This window comes from Barbus barbus (assembly GCF_936440315.1).
Source record: "Barbus barbus genome assembly, chromosome: 26".
In the NCBI taxonomy this organism is placed as follows: Eukaryota; Metazoa; Chordata; class Actinopteri; order Cypriniformes; family Cyprinidae; genus Barbus; species Barbus barbus.
In genome coordinates, this window is record NC_136754.1 from 12,991,648 (window position 1) to 13,011,557 (window position 19,910).

The 19,910-nt window shown below is 36.6% G+C and overlaps 2 protein-coding genes across 2 annotated transcripts; both read left to right on the forward strand.

The window, feature by feature from the left end:
• The first annotated feature begins 133 nt into the window (after nucleotides 1-133).
• Nucleotides 134-11,451, forward strand: LOC306845962 (reticulophagy regulator 1-like). Its single transcript, XM_079378990.1, has 9 exons — nucleotides 134-433; nucleotides 1,142-1,248; nucleotides 1,384-1,414; nucleotides 7,030-7,156; nucleotides 7,729-7,813; nucleotides 8,118-8,240; nucleotides 8,677-8,747; nucleotides 8,910-9,033; nucleotides 9,501-11,451. Exons 1-9 carry the CDS (start codon nucleotides 180-182, stop codon nucleotides 9,956-9,958), a joined length of 1,380 nt encoding a protein of 459 aa, XP_079235116.1. The 5' UTR covers nucleotides 134-179; the 3' UTR covers nucleotides 9,959-11,451.
• Nucleotides 11,452-15,373: 3,922 nt separating this feature from the next.
• LOC306845812 (uncharacterized protein) lies at nucleotides 15,374-18,557 on the forward strand (the record flags this gene model as incomplete). Its single annotated transcript, XM_079378791.1, has 4 exons — nucleotides 15,374-15,437; nucleotides 16,206-16,226; nucleotides 16,925-17,073; nucleotides 17,253-18,557. The coding sequence occupies 4 exons, from the start codon at nucleotides 15,374-15,376 to the stop codon at nucleotides 18,555-18,557; spliced, it is 1,539 nt and encodes a 512-aa protein (XP_079234917.1).
• Between the last annotated feature and the right edge of the window lie 1,353 nt (nucleotides 18,558-19,910).

Sequence of the window (19,910 nt, forward strand, 5' to 3'; positions counted from 1 at the left end):
AATCAAACAAAACGTTGATTTGGCTGTGATTTGGAGCAATAAGCTGCATGCAGAGGTAGCCTGACCCGGAGCAGGTGGACAGTTCCTAACAGCAACCCGGGGCTGCCTCTGAGTGACGTCAGCGACCAAACAACAAAATAAAGAGCAGCTGGCAGCGCGCGTGCGGAGCGGGCTTTGCTATGGCTTATCAGGGCGGATGCGACAGCCTGGATGCTTCAGAGGTGGAGCCGGTGGGAAAGAGCGCCGGCGAGGCTTCCTCCAGATCACTCAGCTCAGGTGGAGGAGGAGAGATGGCGGAGAAAGGGGAAGAGCAGCCTTCGGGAGTCCGACACCCTGCAGACACGTATCCTCTGTGCCGCGTATCAAAGCTGATTAACTGGAAAAGACCATTATGGACTTCCGCTTTCTTCGCAACTACAAATCTAGCCTTTTGGTGAGACACATGACGCAGCATATTTTTATTACACGAGGAATGTATGAATGCAAATATCACATTTCCTTTAAGACATAGTGATGTTGGAGTTTAAATAAAATATAGCAGTAATGGGTCAGTCGTTATCGCTTTCCAATGCTCTACATTTCTCTGCTTAGTTAAGCCAGCAGGCCTAACTGTTTTTTTGTAGTCTGACATTTTCCTTTGACCATTTTCTCTGTAGGCTATCTGTGGTTGCGGTGCACTGCACTACAGCTGTATTGCTATTCGTACTGTGGTGGACCTTTTGTGCTAGTGACAGTTGTTTTTTTGCATAGCATGATACATTTTTGACTTTTTGAAACATTTCATATGCATTTTCCTGCATGCACAAAAGTTGTCAATGTATTAATGGCTTTTTTGTTGTGCCATGTGGATAAATATTGGATGGCTTTATTTTGGAGTGCAATTAGGAATTAGTTTCACGCTCAAAGCACATGATTTTACATAACTTGTAATTAGAATGAATAGAAATAATAATAACCACACTTGAGGATGTAGTTTTATAGTTTTTAAAGGTATGATGACAGATCTTATATCATTTTACAGCTTTTATATATATATAAAAACAAGCACTATACATATGAAAGTGACAGATAGATGTCTGTTTACTGTAACTGTGCACATGATTAAAGATGGGAAACCTGATTGTTGTTTTTTTCCATGCAGGTTTGTGTCCCTTAGTCCCTGTCGGGTGTTCAGCCTCATCTCCATGTGTGTGGCTCTTTTAGTTATAATACAGCTGATGAGAGATGTGGCTCTTTCCAGATCAAGAGGTGTGGGTTTGTTTAATCTCAGTATATTCTAACATGTGTGACTGTTGTTACTGTTGTCATGAGAATAGAAACAAATGTTGGTATGGTGTCCACCACCAGTGTAGATCCCATTGATGTTTATTTTCCTACTTACAGGAGCCGCTCTATGGAGGAGTATGACAAGCAGGTAAATTTAGAGCATGCACACCTATTCAAATTACATCTTACATTCACCAAGGCTACATTTATTTGGTCAAAAATCCAGTAAATTGTAAAATATTATTACAAGTGAAAAAAACTGTGTTCTATTTTAAAATGTAATTTATTCCTGTGATGGCAAAGCTGAATTTTCAGCAGCCATTACTCCAGTCTTCAGTGTCACATGACCCTTCAGAAACTATTCTAATAGCATATGCTCAAAAACGTTTCTTATTATTTTTGTTGAAAACAGCTATTTTGTATTTTTGTGGAAACCAAGAGACACTTTTTAAAGGATTCTTTAAGGTATAAAAATATTTGAAATAGAAATTGTGTAACATTTGAAAAAGTGCTTTTGATCAATTTAATGCATCCTTGCATTGCAAGTATTAATTTCTTAAAAAGTCAAACTAACCCCAAACGATTGAACTGCTTATTTATTTATTTTTTTTAATAAACTGAACTTGACAGCGATCACCATATTTTTTTAGTTTGAGAAACCGAGCAGCTTTTATGCCCATTAATAATTCCTTTTGCATTCATATGAGTTTGAAACAACATGACAGAATTTAAATTTAAAGCAAATAATCTACCTACAACAAATATGCAAATAGTTACTTTTCTAGTAGCTCTGAAAATGTGCTTGACTCAAAAATTTGAGGAGGGCACACATCTGAATGCATTTATAAATTTGTCTCAAGTATTTTCCATTCATCGGCTACAGTCCATTCTGTATCCACTAGAGGGCGTCCTATACCTCTTATTGGCATTATTGATGACATACAGCAATCCATAAAGCCTGTCATGTGAGTTTAGAGATGTCAGTGAAATCCAGTGCTTCTGTGAAAGAGCTGTTGTGAGATCAAGACTAATTAAGTAATCTAACAAAGCACTCCTGACCTTCTTGAAACTTAGAAATGTACAACACTGGTAACCTTTCTCATGCAGTAGTTTGAAGAGTGTGTCCAAGTGACCCAGGATTATATAATCAATATTTATATCAAATCTTTGCATATGAGAACATTCAAAGGTTGGCCTAAGTTTGTTAAAGTATTGGATTAGTGGAACGCTTGATGAATTTATCCAATACTTCTTATCAATGGCCTTCGGCTTTCCATTATTTTAATCCGGCTTGCGTCTTGCTGTATTCTGACCGAAGGTTCCCTGCCATTGTTTACATGCTTATGGTAAAAACAAATGCAATGGCACCATTGAGCTCCAGTGTGTGAGATGCCAGTGTAGTGATCTTCAGTGTGGTGTTTATGTAAGACGGGCTTCATTAAAACCTTGGGTACTTGACCAACAGCTGCTGGATTGCCTCAGTTTGTTCATTTCTGCCAGCTGCTGTTGATGTGAGTCCTGTTCCAACAGTTGTTTTCACCCGGACCTTCACTCTGACCCCTTTGTCCCCTGTCCTCCCATAGCTGTGGGATTAAAGAGCTTTCTGTTGTGCCCTACTTTGTGTTTTGTTTATTTCATAGTTACTTTATATTTAAAGTGGGATGATAGTAAGAGAACTAGTATCTGTTACTTTTTTGTTTTTATGAAGCTTCCAACAGAAGTTATATGGTAATTCAAATTTAGTTACTATTTCTTTGGTACAAATGTTTACACAATATAATGTACCAATATGTTTAATCTGTAGTGATGAAACGCTTTGTTTATCTGTACATTGTGACGTATGCACTGGAGTGGGTTGTTTTTTCCTGTGGAAGCATGTTGTGTTGTGAAACTTGAGTTTGTTTCAGACTGGGTGGCATGGCGTGTAGAATGACACGGCCATTTGTGCGCTCAAGAGTGATGGTAATACTTTTCTTGGATTTCCTCACCATTCTCATTGGGAGGATTTTGGAGGGTCCCAACCGAGAAGCCAATCACATCACAGGATACTAGCTAACAAAGGGTGTGTCTGGACACTCAGTGGCCCATTGGAGGAAGGCTGAGGGAGGGTTAGATGACTGTTTGCTGACCAACTGACCATGGTCCTTTCGTCACAGTCAAATGACCAAGTCATAATAATAGATAGAATGATATAAACAAAGAGAGAATATAAATAATAAAAATGACTGTTACTGTCTGTATATACAGGGGAGACTAGGCAAGTTTTTACACTTTTTACTCCCATTTTCTGGGAATGTAATTTTTTGAAAGTCAGGTTCTGTATATATATTTTGAAGTCTTGGTTAGAAAAAAGTTGTTGAACATGTCATTATTAACTAGGTAAAATGGTTTAATTTATGTTGTCACATGCTGGATGTTTAAGCAAACCATACTGGGGTAAGCAAAATGTAAACCATAAATCGAATATGAAAAGATAAAATATACAAAAGTAGCAAACTATTGATTTAAAACATGTAAATAATTATGAAAAACAATCAAAATGTGACAACCCGTCCCAAAAAAGACATCTGTGAAAATTAAATATTTAATTGATAAGTTGTATAATTGTATACAGTTTAAAACACAGGTAAATAATAATAATTAAAAAAGTGCCAATCTGCCCCAAATGGATGCTTATGAAAAAAAAACTAATTAATAAATTGTATAATTTTATAAAAATAGAACAAAAATGTGAAAACCTGTCTCAAATGGACATTTTATATACATATTTTTTAAACGCATGTAAATAATAATAATAATAATTAAAACAATAAAAGTGTGATAGCCTGCCCCAAATGGACATTTACAAAAAAAATACCCCTTGTCCTGAGAACATTTCTAAGTTCTATTTTCATGATGTATTCATGATTCAGACTCTTGTCTGAATGTTTGCTTGTGCAGTTTTATTTATTTGTTTGATATTTATATTGTATAATATTTACTTATATATGTTGTGCTAAAGAAGTTCTATATTTAAAATATAATTGACGTATAAATAAATGTAACCTCTCTTTAAATATGAGATTTTAAAACATTCACAATTAAACAGTAATTTACTATAAATCGGTGAGATTAACAGAGAGAGGAAACATTGGAAAGTTATTGTGATACCAGGGTGTTTTTTTTGTTATGAGACCCATGTTCCTGCATGGAGATCATTTTTCATTGAGAAAAATGTGCATAATTTAAAATACTCTTCTGAGAGGGTCTCATTCTGTGAAGAGGGTATTAAGGGGGTATTATGTGGAGTGCATGTGTGTGTTCATACCCCAGCACTGTCTGTCTGATGCCTGCTTGAGGAATGTTATGTGACTCTGGTATTTTTAGACCTGACCAGTTGAAATAGTGAAGCTCAGGCCTTGGTCAACATAAACACTAGCTAGTGTGGCTTCATGCGACACTTCATTTGTGACTCTGTCTGAACTCTGGAACTTATCACTGACACGCTCACCTTCTGACTTACCTGAACGCCTTTCATGTTGAAACCTAGAAATTTTGAGATGACTGCTGAAGACTGTGGATCAGCACTGAGGTAATAAAAATAAAAATACACTATTGAAGAAATTGGTAAAAAGACAGAAGTGGTTGTTAACTTTGAATACTACGAATCAGTGTTATGTGAATTATAGACTTCTAGATAGTTATGTGGCTAGTTTGTTTATATGACTTGGATATGTCTTTTTTTTTTTGGAAAAACATGTTATTTGAATCAAGTAATCTTTGTTTTAATCTTACTTTCATCGCAGTTAGGTTTGTCATGTTTCAAATAAGAGCTTTTTCCTAATTATTTCAAATGTCAGTCATACATTAGATGCATCCGAGGCTGTGTGGTCTCCATAGTGACCCTTGTTTTGGAACATTTGCTAGGGGGAAGTTTATGTCGATTGTCACAAGTACTTTATAGGTATTGATACGTGCATGTACACCACACAGCCATGGAACCTGTCAGTCATGTGTGATGAAGTGTACGTGAACAGGCCCACAGACGAGCTAAAAACATTGTTAAAATACTGCCTTTTACCCTTATTTTAAGAGGCACTATTGATTTTCAGTGGCATTCCCCAGCTGTTTGTTTTGGGCTATTTTAGTGCTCTGTCACTGGGTCTGTTTGAGTGTTAGACAAGTAGCTTTCTTTGTTGTTTTAGCGATTAGCATGGGAGTCAGCTAGTCGAGCGGTTTGGTTCTCAGAATCCAGTCTCACCTGTTGTTGGCATTTACAGAGACATTAGAGGCTTTTCTACAGATGTTCTTTGGTTTTAAAAGATTTTGCACTTTCTTGAGGCAGCAAACTTTATTTGGTTTTCACATGCAACATTTAGCAGTAGCAAGTATGCCATGCGGTATGATTTCAAATAGCGTTAACTATCAAACACCACATAGTGTTAGTCAGCATGTGGATTTCCCAAAAGATCTCATCTGATGAAATCTCTTAACACTTGTGAGCATTACACCTCATTGATCTCCAGTTGTCAGTTCTGGTCTGGGTTGGGCAAGCCTGAGCTCACTTTCTCTGGCACTTTGGCTTAGATGGTGAAATGCTAATGTGAGCTCTGTTGCCTCATAGTCACATGCCCCCCATGCGCTCTGTTTAATAGGAAACCTCCGGTGGGGAAACATGTCTGTGTAATGTTGGAGGTGGTTTATGACCTTTTTGAGGAAGCGGATGTGTAGGAGAGTTCCTAATTGCATGGGTTATGTGTAGCATGTTTTTGGGGTCAATCTGTTTGTTTGAAAGACTTTGTTCTTAAAGTTTTCGACATATAGACCTAGGTGGCATTGTTTGGTTTGTTTTGGAGATGGGAAATATAGGGCGACAGCTGTGAGGGGATGGGAATAGGGCGCATAATCACAGATAAAGGGCATTAACAAGTCACCTGTTAATAGATGCCAAGAAATTCCCCTGTTCTGAAAGTCATGCTAATTCATTCAAAGCCAAATGTTTGACCAACGAAATATTTACTTGACTTTTTACATGATGTTATTATTAGCTGTCCATGATTTATTTTTAAAGCTAACTTATATTATACTTTCCATGAAAGTGAACTTTCCATGTAACCTCATATGTGATTTAAGCTCATCAAAGAGTGCCAGTGGGTTCAAGGAATAGCGATTATGTAATTAAAAATGTGTTTGGCGATGTAAGCTGTCGGGTAAGGACCTAAATAGATTGATATGTAATCATATTTTAAAACAATCTTGGGTGAACCTTCAAATACGTGAAGCCAATTTTTTCAATGTGCAGTAATTCCCAGTAATTTATAAACCAGGCATTCTCAGGGTGCCTCCTTTTCAGTTATCTCATGAAACCATTTTAGATATAAGAATCCTTTTGTACATTTCTGCAGTCATCACTCAGACTGTGAAGTACACAGTGTCTGTTCTGCCTTCAAAGGCGTACAGTACACACTATATAGCTAAAGCTATATACACTGACATCCATTTATTAAAATGGACTAAGGTCTACATTTTTATTTAATTCTTTCCATCCTCCATGAATTTACATGTCGTGTATAGTCTATAGGCATGTTGTCATATCACCGTTCCAGAGGTTAAGAGGCCACTACAAATATATAGCAGCATGTGTGTTCAACAGATATGCAATGATAAATAAAGACGTTTATATTGTTTAATTGAATGAATGAATATGCGCTTTTTCAAAAAGGGTCGACTTTACTTCTGGTTCAACTTTAATAATCATTTATGTTACTGGTCTTTTAATTGTAGCTGGGAGGTAATTGATTCTATCCAGGAGGGCAAGTCTGGATCAGGATCTCCATTCACAGACTTCTGGACAAGCCTCAAGCTCTTCATTGAGGAGACCTCCTCTTTTAAGCAGCAGAATCCAGGCAAGGTATGGACAGATTAAGTTTTTGCATAATGTACCCTTTTTTACGTTAAAATGTAGATTGTAGGTTAAAATTTGTATAAATGTATATAGGGAAACCACGTATAGGGGATATCATGTCAAATCTTAATTGTTTTCTACATTTTCCCCATTTTAACCACCATTTTGCATTCTAGTTAATATTTCATGATCTGACAGTGGTCTTATTAATAATTTATATCATCACTAATGCTGGTGCATCTAGTAGTGATGTATGTTAAAAGCATACTTTTAATATTTTATTTATGTATAGAAAAAAAAAAAAAAAAAAAAAAAAAAAAAAAAAAAAAATATATATATATATATATATATATATATATATATATATATATATAAATTTTAAAATTAATAATATATTTAATACAATTTTTCAATGTAAAGAGCTCCAAGAGCTCGTAAAAGCTGCATATAAAGTGATTATAAAATAATTAACTTAATAATTTAAATTATATTTAAAATAGATTTAGAGTATAGTATGTCACATCAGTTTATGAACTCTTCAAAAGTATTTTGTCAAAGTAATTTGTGTCTCATTGCAGTTCTGTCTGCTGGTGTGCAGTATGTGTTCTTTTCTGGCAATACTTGGACGTTACATTCCAGGGGTTGTTATTTCATACATCTTAGGTAAGTGCCAAATTAGGTCCTACACAAAAAAAGATGTTTGTTAATAGTTAAAAGTCTTTCTACAACTGATTGTAACCATGCTACTATTGGCTAAGGTGAGCATAGCCTTTCCTTGATTTACCTCCAGCACACTCGAGAACATCCAACAGTCTGTTCGTCATGTGATCGTGGATTCCTAGTAATGAAACCATGACGATATTCCCACTCAGTCTCTGGTTTCTCTTTCTTCCTAGCAGTCAGCAGGATCATAAACACTGGTAAGTGTGACGCGTACATTAATAGTTTCTACATCTGTTTACTGCAGTGCTGGGCATTTTTCTCTGGCCTTTGGTGTCGTCACATGAGTTTGGGATGTGGTTGGAACCAGTTCTACAGAAACTGGACTTTGGAGTGGGCGAGTTTCTTCAGAAAATAAAGGAGAATCATGGTACGTCTCAAATACACAACTAGAAAATTACTGAATGTTACATGAATTACAGTGTAGCTTGGCCCCCAAAATACATTTTAGTGGAAATAAAGCATACAAATTAGAAATGTTTCCTGGCAGTTAAAAAAGCTAAAAAAATAAAGCTAAATGTTAATAAATAAAATTTGAAAATGTTTTAATAAAAACGATAATATATAAATAATACTAAAATAATGCTCTATGGGAGCTCATAAGTGACTGATTTGGAGCGCACCACATTAACATGTTGCTAAGCTAACAAGGCAACACACTAAGCAAATAAAACATAGTTCACACACATTTTTTACATTTTTCAATTAAACTGAAGTATTTTTATTGATTCTGTTTGGTTTTGAATGAAATCTTTAATTTAAAGTCATGGCTGATTTGCATTCTTCATATTCCTTTCCCGCTGAAGAGAAAAGGATACTCCAGTCACAAGCCAAGAGAGAGAGCATTGAAGCAGATCTGTCTGCACTTTTCCCCAAGGTCAGTGAGCTGCCACACAACTGGCCAAATAACTGTTACTCACACGCTTATCATGTGCCACTGAAGACTGTGAGGGCTTTAGGATATGACGATAATATAATAATATACATAATATGTCCATTTTCTGTCTGTGTGTGAACTGATATTGAGTATCTAATACAGATGGACTCCACCGTGTGCAAAGAGCTGTCTATATCCGACACAGAGGTCTCTGAAATAACATGGACAGACAATGGCACCTTTAACCTTTCAGAGGGACACACACCTCAGACAGACAACTCTGAAGGTAAAGCTCTTACCTTTTCCAGAAATATCTGTATGTGGGTGATTTTCCAGGTTGAAATATAGTCTAAATATAACAAATGATACAGATAGACCTTTACATAACAAAAATCCTGCAAACTAACTGCCAGAAACTGGTGTGTGTGTCTGTGTGTGTTTTATATTAAGTATATATAAATGTATTTTATTACACCGGAATCAATTAGTCATCTGCATGTTGTGATTATTAAAAAGGAGATTTAAGAATCGAATGAATGTCAGGTTTCTATGTTGGAAAGCTGTTTTTATGTATTAGAGCGGTTTGTGTATTATAGCATTACAATAAAAGTATGTAATGTCTAAAACCTTGATAACTTATATTGTTTTGAGGCATTCAATAATAGGTATTATACCAAATTGTATTCCAGTTGAATGTGTATCTCATTGTTTTTTTTAAATGGGGGCATTTTCTATATTATTTATTTGATACAGACTCAGACCGGCGAAGTGACGAGGATGTCTTCACCGGTGGTCTACCAGAGTTTCCCTCCTTGGACAATGGCTTGGGAACAAATGGAGATGACGACGAAGACCTGAGCATTGGGATGCCCACCCCACCAGCCCATCCCAGCAGGGTTGGGTTCACACAGTCAGAGGAGGAACCTGTGGCCCAGGCCCTGGAGGTTGTGCAGAGGCTGGCTGGAGACGTAATCACGGCAGCAGTAACCGCGGCAATGCAGGAGCGCCTGGAGGCGGCTGTAGCACCTGCGCTGGTCCAGGCCCTGGCCGAGGAATCGGACAGCGAGGCGGAGGGCTTTGAGTTGTTGGACCAATCAGAGCTGGAACAGCTGGAAGGCGAGTTGGGGCTGGACCGCTCAAGCCGTGCAGAAACGTCTAAACCTAGCAAACCCTCTTCAGGCTTTCTGTCCAAACTACTGGGGCGCCAATGATTTTATTCAGAGGGGTTCCGCTTCCCTCTGTGATGGGATGTGGGTGGGAGGATAAATGTCGGGTTTACAGGGAAAGGTCCAGAGTAATGAAGGTATTCCATTGTTTTACTTTGCTGGTGTGATTCAGTTGTTTTACTATAAAAACAAAGTCATCTGTGGAAGGAGGCTATTTGTGTATTTCATGGGGAAGGGGATTATGGCTGGTTTTGGCGTAGCTCCATCTCAGTGGGTCATCGGAGGAAATAGTTTTCACAATGTTTCCTGTCAACCTCCAACCCGCCAATGACCAGAGGGTTATGGACCAGAGTAAAGTCATTCGTTTAGATGTTAAAGGGCTGGTCGATGCATATTTTGCTGCCATATATTTTTAATTTTTTCAACTTCACATAATTACTTATAAAATAAAGCTTCATGGCCAAAGAGTAAGGGCCTCCCACTAAATGACAATCACGATGGCACTAATAAGCAAACATGACAAAAATGTATTTTTATTTGAAATATTTTTTTCTAATTTTTTTTGTATTTTTCATGAAGGATTTTTGAAAAGCTGGTGGTGTTAGTGTAATACTTTGCATGGGTAGTCATGTTTTAGACATTTTTTTTTTTCAATTTGCACCTTCTTTTATAGTGAACCAACTAGGCATCAAAGTTGAACAGATTATGATTTAGATTCATATGAATATTCATCAAATAGTGCTTAAAGGCATGGTTCACCCAAAAATTAATATTCTGTAATGTTGTTTTAGACGGCACTGACTTTCATTTTATAAACAAAAACACTTCCACAGAATATTATCTTTTGTGTTCCACAGAACTCACATAGGTTTAGAAAAACATCAAAGTAAATAATGATCATTTTTGGGTGAACTCTTTCTCTTTAATGTACAAAAAGACCCTTAAGTTGTTTTTAAAGCAAAAGGAACAAAAAGTAAAATGTATTTAATCCCCAAGAACAATGTAGAGAGAAGACAATTGTATTTTTAGTCAGTCTTCTAAATCAACATATCTCTTTGGGGATCATTATCTGCTTTCTGTGAGAAAGAGAGTAGTCTTTTATCAACTGACCCATTATTCATAATTGCCTTTTCATCAATGTAAGTACAGACGCACATATAACCAAGACTGTTTCTGTTCACAGTATGGTGCTTGGTGTGCATCTAAATTGAGTTTTTCTAACAAACTTCTGATGTATTATGAATTTTGTTTTGAGATGTATCAAACGCTTTCTGTAACACATTGTCTGAATAGGAATTTCTGCCAGTCACTATAATGACTGCTATTCGAAAATGATTCTAATCCGTGTCAGTTTGAGCATTTTTTTTAAATTTATTTAAATATATTATTTATTCCTATATATCTCTCCTGTTAGATTGCTGCCACGCACATATGATCGCCTTATATGCCTGTGCGAGTTTGTCTGTCAGAGCAGAAGAGAAGAAGCAAAATATAGTCGTATAAACAATCTTCAGAATGTAATTAAAACAGTACAATTCAAAATTGTGGTTTTTGTCTTTATTCTGAATGAGGTTTTGCAATGGAAAATGTCTTAAGTGACTTTAAAACAATCCTAAATGAGGTCAAAACATTCATTGGGTTCAAATTTCACATTAAAAAATTTTTTTTCTTCACTTAAACTTATATATTATATTTAGTGATAATTGTATATAAAGCAAATGGTTATTACTTCTAGTAATTAAGGACTTAAAAATTTGACTTTTCATTTTGTAATAGTAATTTTGGAATGAAAAAGATATAACTAATGAAATTGTAATGATAATGTGTATTGTTAATTGTCACCAAATACATGATTAAATAGATTTATTCACTATCATTATATAGGTACAAGTTAAATATGAGCTGTTTTCACTGTTTGTAGGTTTACAGGTAAAGGGGAGGAACAGTTTTCCTCATAAATCTGACACTTAAACAGCACCCCATGATTTACTCGTAGTCCACCTGTAAAGTGCACTATCCATACATCACCTAAACGTTTCCTCAAGTCAGAAGAACAAAATAAAGTCATATTTCAAATGCGTATGATTTATGCTCATCACTATGCAGGGCTTCATCCAATGGGCATGAATTAAAGTGAACTATTCATTTTTCAAGACTAAATATTATGACAGCTTTTTATGGAGAGATGTTTATAATTACTTAAAGCAGATAAAAAGAACAATACCAACATTTTCAGTAACATTCAGTCTGAACAAATGTACAGGATGCAACATGAGTGCCTGTACAGGTTATAGCTAAACATACTGAAACCATTAAAAAGAAACTCTTCCATAATTCTGCATCTGGTGGTACTTTAAAAGATTCAGGCGCAGCAGGAGATGTTTTTACTACCGCAGAATTTCTTTATGAAGTGAGTGGCTTAATGTGGTGTGATTTGTGTCTCAGGGCTAAAATAAAAATCAAACAAGCCACAAAAAATTTGCCACACATTCATTTGCTCTGAATGTTCTTCAAAGAAAGAGAAAAATGAAAAAAGATTGTCAGTATATGACAGACCTACTGTATTACTTTGCTTATCACAATATAAACACAGAGAACCATATAACAAAAGGTTTCTTAAACATATTATTTGTATTGCTTTATCTTAATATTTTAATATATTTGATTCATGTCACCCATGTCACATTGAAATATGTGAAGTTTCAGTTACTTGTCCTTTCTTGCATGTAAATTGCATGGTGTCATACACACCATTTCTGTTTGCTTTTTTTCTTACAAGAAAACAAGCCTGAATTCTTTCTAGAAAGGCCTTTAGTTTTCCATAAAATGCTGTTGTTTACAAATTGTGTTGCTGGTTGGGAAAAAGCATGGCAGAATTATAGTTATTTCATAGTTATCTCATTGACTGTATTTAGACACGTAACCAGAAACTGTCGATTTGTTTTGAACACCAGCATTTTTTTAACATTTGAAAATAAGCTTGAATAGAGAGTTTGTGATATACTTTTAAGAAAAATACCACTTGGTTCAATATTTTGATATTCACACATTTTTAGGTGTTACTTAAGTCTGAATGCATTTTGGAGCCATTGTATGCGTGGAAAGAAATGAAAAGTGCTCTGCCCTATTTCCAGGCGAGAAGATGTGAAAGCTGGCTTGTCTCAAGTCTCATAAAACTCTACAGAGACATACAGGTGAACTGTGAAAAGAGAAATAAAAGAGTTTTACCACCTTGACCTTCCAGCCACACTCATTCTGTCAAAAAGTCAGTTATTTCACTAAAGTTTGTGAAATAGGGCAATTAGATGTTTGTGGAAAGATAAGTAGACATTTGGTAAATATACTGTAGATATGCTAATAAAAAATAGCTTCAGTGAAGAACAAATAATTTTTTTGTCTTCTAAGTGATTTTTAAACTCTTCCCTGGCGCCAGGTGTTCCAAAATTCTGAGCGCATGTCACATTCTTCTACATGTGGTATGTTGAAATTATGAGGCCATATCGTGTTTGTGTGCTCAGCTGCTTCCAGGTTGGATTGCAGGTTTATGTGCTATGTAAAACACCTGTTTGCAGCAAGCCTGAACTTTAATTATATGTGTAACAGTGGACATGCTGATCTGGCCATCCCATCGTCATGATGAATGTATCTTAGTGGACACTATTAAACATTCAGTCACATACAGTACAGTATTTGCAGAAGAGCTGCATGTTGGAGATGCCGTTTCTAAACCATAAGCAGGAAGCCACCATATAGCTTCGGCTATAGAGTTTTGCAGCTATATATGGTGGAAAGGAATCACCTGAAATGATATTTGACAGGCCATCATTCTGACGTTCTTGTCATAAAAAGTAGTCGGGATCGTTAACCCAAACGTGATTTTTTTATAGCATCCTGTAACCTTCTGATCTTCAGTTGTCTTCAGCTTCTTATGACACTTTCTGCTTTTCCTGTGGAATCTTTAGCGAGTGTGAAGAAACTTCCAGATAACACCTTCAAAAAGCTGCTGACAGGAATCTGCTTGTTGGGGGGAGTTTTTTTTAACAGCACGAGTCTGTTTTTTTAATTAGCTTACATTACAGTTTTCACTTTGCCATATAGACTTAAGCCTAAAAATCTTGAATGAGGAAGATGATGAGGGTATTTTAACAATATTGTATAAAGGTTTCTTGATATTTCACACAAAAATGAAAGTTTCGTCAGCATTTCATCCTCCACTTTTTCCAAAACTGTACGAGTTTCTTGTTGTTAAATGATGTTTTCAGGTTAAGCATATTAAATAATATGTTTGCCTAAATAAAACTAATTTATATGAAGAACTTTTTAGATTAATTTATTTAAAAAATAAAATTAAAAAATAAGCATAAGCAAAGTATATAAACAGAGAATTCCATAGAGCTTTACTTTATAAATCTGCATAATTCTGAGCAATACTGAGGATTCAGAAGTCATATAATTCATATGGCAGAATGGGGAGGAATGAAGGTCATGTTTGTGTCTCAGTGGTAGATGTGGCACCTCATTCATCAATCACTAAAAAGGTATTTCTTTGATTATTTCTGCATCCCTCCAGCTCCCTCTTCCAAGTTGGATCTTGCTGCTTTTCTTCCTAATTACAGGATTCTCATTGGTCAATGAGCTGATTTTGCAAGAGCCAATCCCAAAAAGGCTAACAGCAAGCTCCTGACATCTGACATGCCTTTTTTTCTTATTTCATGGAGCGCCTTAAAAATGTTGGCGTTCGCCACAGCAGTTCAGAGGGTTTGGAAGGGGAGTGCAGGGGTTGTGTGAAGAGTTCAGTAAGCCCCTTCAGAGCCCACCGGCAACTTAGGAGTATCTTCAAACATTTCTACTAGAACAGGTAAGTGCTTTTGAAGATCTCTTTTCTCATCCAGTTGACTGATTAAGACAAAATATTCTTAATAAATTAGGTGGAGGTATGAGCACTGGGAAATCTATCTATCTATCATCTATTTGTTTATTTGAAAATCTTACATGGATTTCTATATATGTTGTATTATTTATAATGTGTTTGTCCTCCCTCCCCATCATTGCACAATGTAAAAATTAAAAATTAAAAAGAAAAAAACAACAACAACACAATTTGGGAATTATGTAAGACGATATTCATAAAGGCATTAAAAAATTGCAGGGAAAACATAAGAAATACTTATAAATCTAAAAAGTAAATAATTTGGACTTTTATTGTTCACAAGAACAATAGAATGTGAATTGCAGTCTATAAACTAAATTCTACAACAACACATTATTTCAAGTTATTGGTCATTTTAAACAAATTATGCGTTTTTTAAAAGATAAAATACTTAAAAGTTCATTATTATTTAAGAATCAACTATTGAAAACCCCAATTGGCCAACCATTATTTTGAATATTGGTTGGAAATGTCCCTGATATGTATCACTCTCTCAGTTTTTGTTTTCAGGATTCAATTAATCAAGAAAAATGGCCAGACTAACATTATCTGTTATATTCTGTGGAATGGCTCTTGCTACTGTCTTTATGCCAGGTGAGAATCCATTTTGATCAAAAGAAAATATTCTGTTATCCTGAATATTTAGCACAATTCAAACTTTGCTCAGTGTAAACACCGTAGTATTATAAAGTATGGACCAAATGAAGCATCCATCTGTGAAACAAAGCGCATCTGGTTACTATTACAGCAGAAACTTCACAGTATTTACTAAACCAGAGAAAACAAATGATCATTGTGTATTGTTATTCTTTTTTGTGAACACCTTTGTGAAGTGATTTCAGTCAAACAGTTTCAATATAACATAGACCTTGTGATTATCAGCTAACTGTATATTTTCCAGGAGCTATAAACATCTAAAGAGACCAACCGGAGATGCAGATATATGCCACAAATAATGTTGCATGTACAGAACATTTTACATCCTTCATTTTATTTTACAGCAGTGGTAATTATGGCAGTAGCCTGCGGGCTGGTTCCCCAATCTCTTTGTACTTTAACAGGTACACTCGCAGGGGGTCCCGGAAGTTTAAGTCCCATTTTAGAGCACTTAAAGCTCTCAGAGAGCCGAGACAGAGCAGTAATCACTAGAATAAGACACAGGCTCCGCTGACGGGAAAAGTGCCTGCTGTGTGCACTCATAGTCGGTTGGCATTTTCCTTCATTTCAGAAGTGTGACATTTGGTTCTTAACAAGTCAATTTAATTTTTTCTTTCTTTTGTTTTTTTTTTGCATTTTTTATTAATTTTTTTATTTTTTTATTATTAACGTCTGACACAGACTTTCTGAATGCTGGTCCTGTAGGCCACAGCGAAGAAGAGGATGGTGAGTTGGACTTTTTTGTGCAATTATATCATCAGCTATTCTGTAAATGGCACTGACATCAAAGCTCAGATGTGAGATAATGCCATTAAACATGAATCATTATGCTGCACACCTGCAAAATGGCAGTGGTTCATTGTCTCACATAAAACTTCTCGACATCTTGGCCCCAAAATAGAATCTCCTTCTTCTTATTGTCATTTTAGGTTATGCATCATAGTTATGGACTGTGACACACAGGCAAAGCAAAAATGAAGAATTCAATCAAATCATCACAGAGTTTTCCATATTTTATAATAATAGTGAAGTCGGCAAAATGCTAAATAATAAAATACACTATTGTAAGATTTAAAAAAAATAATAAAAATAAATAAATAAAATACTGAGATGTTGTCTTAAATATTATTTAAAGGGATAGTTCACACAAAAATGAAAATTCTGTAATTAATTAATTATGTAATTAAATGTCATTTCAAACCCGAAAGACCTTCGTTTATCTTTGGAACATTATTAAGATTGTTTATATGAACTCTGAGAGGGTCAGAAAGATCTTGGATTTCATCAAAAATATCTTAATTGTGTTCCAAAGATGAACAAAGGTCTTACTGGTTTGGAACGATATGAGAGTGCGTAATTAATGACAGAACTATCCATTTAAATGATGCTTAAATGATACTTACTGTTGTCATGTGCTGGTTCAGGTATAGAGGACACTGCTGAGGTGAAGACAGACAGCAAGTCATCACTGAAAAAGCTGGTCCGTAGCAGGAGGAATGTTGCCTATTACAGAAGCCTGCCTGATTTCTGGGGCTGGTATAAGTACTTCATGCAGACCAACAACCAAGAAGGGGTGAGTAGCCTTAAACGAAAACAGAGATTGCTAGTCAGGGTCAAAATCTTTTTGATATTTTTCTGACTTCATGTAATTGTCCTAAAAATAAGTAAACTTTCTTAAGAGCTGTTTACACAAGATTGCGACAAGAGTAATCCAATTAGCCCAGTTTTGTTTCTCTGTGATTATCTCCACAGATTGAGGACATGGATCGCATGTATCTTGTTTACCTGCAGAACAAGCACAGAGTAGAACAGGGACGCTCCTACAACCATTACCTCACTCACCTGAGCGAAATTTACAAAGCCTGTGCCAACTCGGATGACCCAGACTGCATTGCAGAATCCACCAGCAAACCCAAAGCCAAGATGGTCATGCCTGTTCCTGTGAGGCAAGCTACTGTGACAGTGTGCAACCCTTACATTGACCCCTACTGCCTCTATGCTGTTAGACCAAAAGCTGCAGAAGAAGAGCCTTCACCCGCCCCAGAAAAGGTCCCTGCTCCGATTCTGTCCCCTCTACTCCCTCTGCCTCTGAAAACCCCGCCAGCTTACTACTACGCTCCGGTCCTTGAGCCTTTCTTGTCGGCTGAACAGAGGGCGGAACTGTTGCGTATCTGCAATCCTTCAGACACAGAGTGTTTGCAGTACCACCTGCGCGCTGCTTATGGCTACAGGCCCTCACTTGGACCTCTGCCCTCCTATGGTCACCTTGGATGTGATCCTACCAAAGATCCTTACTGCCAGCCCAAGCTGGTGGCCAGATCACCTTCAGGTTTGTTTCATCTGTACCCCACTTGTAACCCCGCCACTGACCCCCTTTGCGTCACGAATGTAGTTGCACCTGCAGCCCAAACAGGTGGGAACGCAGAAGCACCTAAAGAGCGGTTTTGCAACCCTTTGTTTGAAGAGGGCTGCAACCCCTTTACAGCTGCCAAACTAGCTGAACTCAATAAGCCCGTCTTGGAATATGCGCCAAGACATGAGCCTGCGCCTCTCAACCTGGCCTGCGACCCTCGCTACGATCCGTATTGTCTGATGGGTGGAGCCGCTGCGCTCAGGAAACCCCCTCCGGTTCTCCCGGAGTTCCAGACCCGTCACCACCTGGGCATCCGTGGGAAGACAAAGGAAGGTTATGACTGCTACATGTTCTACGATAAGGACTGCACCCCGGTGGAGAGCCAGGACTTGAGGGCAAGTGCTGCCAGTTCTAAACCAGACTGCCACCCGTACGACCCCAACTGTGGTAAGTTTACCCCTCAGCTGTCCACTGGAGCTGAAGCAGCCAAGAGGGTCAAAGACGGCATCATCGAGCCCCATCCGGACTGTGACCCTGAAATCGATTACAACTGCCGTCTGCGCCGGGCAGAGTCCGCAAGTGAAGAACACAAAGATCAGCCAACCCAGCAAGAACAAGCTCTCCCTGAAAATGTGGCCCATGAGTACCCAGTTCCACGATTCGAGGACTTCCTGAGAGGCTATATGGGTGGCTACAAGAAATGAGAAGAAAAAACTGGATGAGAACTTGCAAATTCAATCATGTAGCATCAGTTTAGGTCTGTGCACAAGAAGCAATTCAGGATCATCCAGGAATAGTTTTTGCATTGATGTTTTAGTAAACATCTATGTCTAAGGTCTTATGGTCTATGTCTATCATGTCTAAGGTCTTAATTCTGTCTGAAATGTCATGTTTGGAAACAAATCCATATATTTGGGGGTTTTGTTAGTGGTAATGTGAAGCAATATATGTATTTATGTATTATATAATGTAGGGTTAGGGTACCTGAATAATTCTTACTGATGCATAAATCTGTATGGTAGTTTTTCTCTAAATTTGTTATGTGAATTCTTGATATATATTTAATGTAGTTTCTACTTTGATAAAAACAATCTTTCTTTTCTGCATTTTATGTTTAATATTTTCAGTAAAAAATAAATGACTTGAATTAAAGATGGTGTTTTTTTTAAACATGCATTAACATCAAAAACATCACAATGGCTTCATATTTCAGTGTGATTTACATAAAATGACAACACCATTTGACAGATTGGTATATTATATCTATTACAACAAAAATAATGCATTGAATTATTAATATAATTTGAATCACGCAAATGAAGAATAAACACATAAAGTTGATGTGTTATGCAATGGCAGGCTTTAACCTAAGGAGAACAAGAAAATAGACAAAAGAGCTCAAACTTTAAAAAGAGATATTTTCTAAGGGGAAAATAAATTAGTCATTCACAACATACAATATACAACATACAAGTTACGCAGATATACATTTATTATTTTGAACCTATATGCCTGCTGTAGACAGAGAAAAAGGTTTGTGTGGAATAGAAATGTCATTTATTCTAAACATCATATAAAAACAGATTTAACATTAGTACACAATACCCGATATTTAAATTATTCACAACAGCATTCGGCCAAAAGATCCCTCAGGCAGATGAAAAATGAGTGCACTTGATAACTGTTTTAAAAGAGCTTGGCATGCCAATGTAGTAACACTAATGACTACTCACACAGACAGCAAACATGTTGAAATATGCATTAACTGCAAGTGCAATGTAAATATGCCACTCTCAGAAGGTCCCTCAGTGGCCAAATCTAACTAAAAAAGGAACATATGAAGCATACAAAATATACCTAATACTTGGATTACCCAACACACTCTCCCAGAGATACACGGCAGATTTTATTGACACACTTCATTATGACGGGCAATTTGAGTGCAAGAAATCAGCTGGGATATGTTACCCAATTGCAGACTCAGCTGCTTCGCATTTCATACCTCTGGCACGTCTGTTGTGGTTCTTTCCTTACTGTCTAATTGGCCTTAGGTGGGC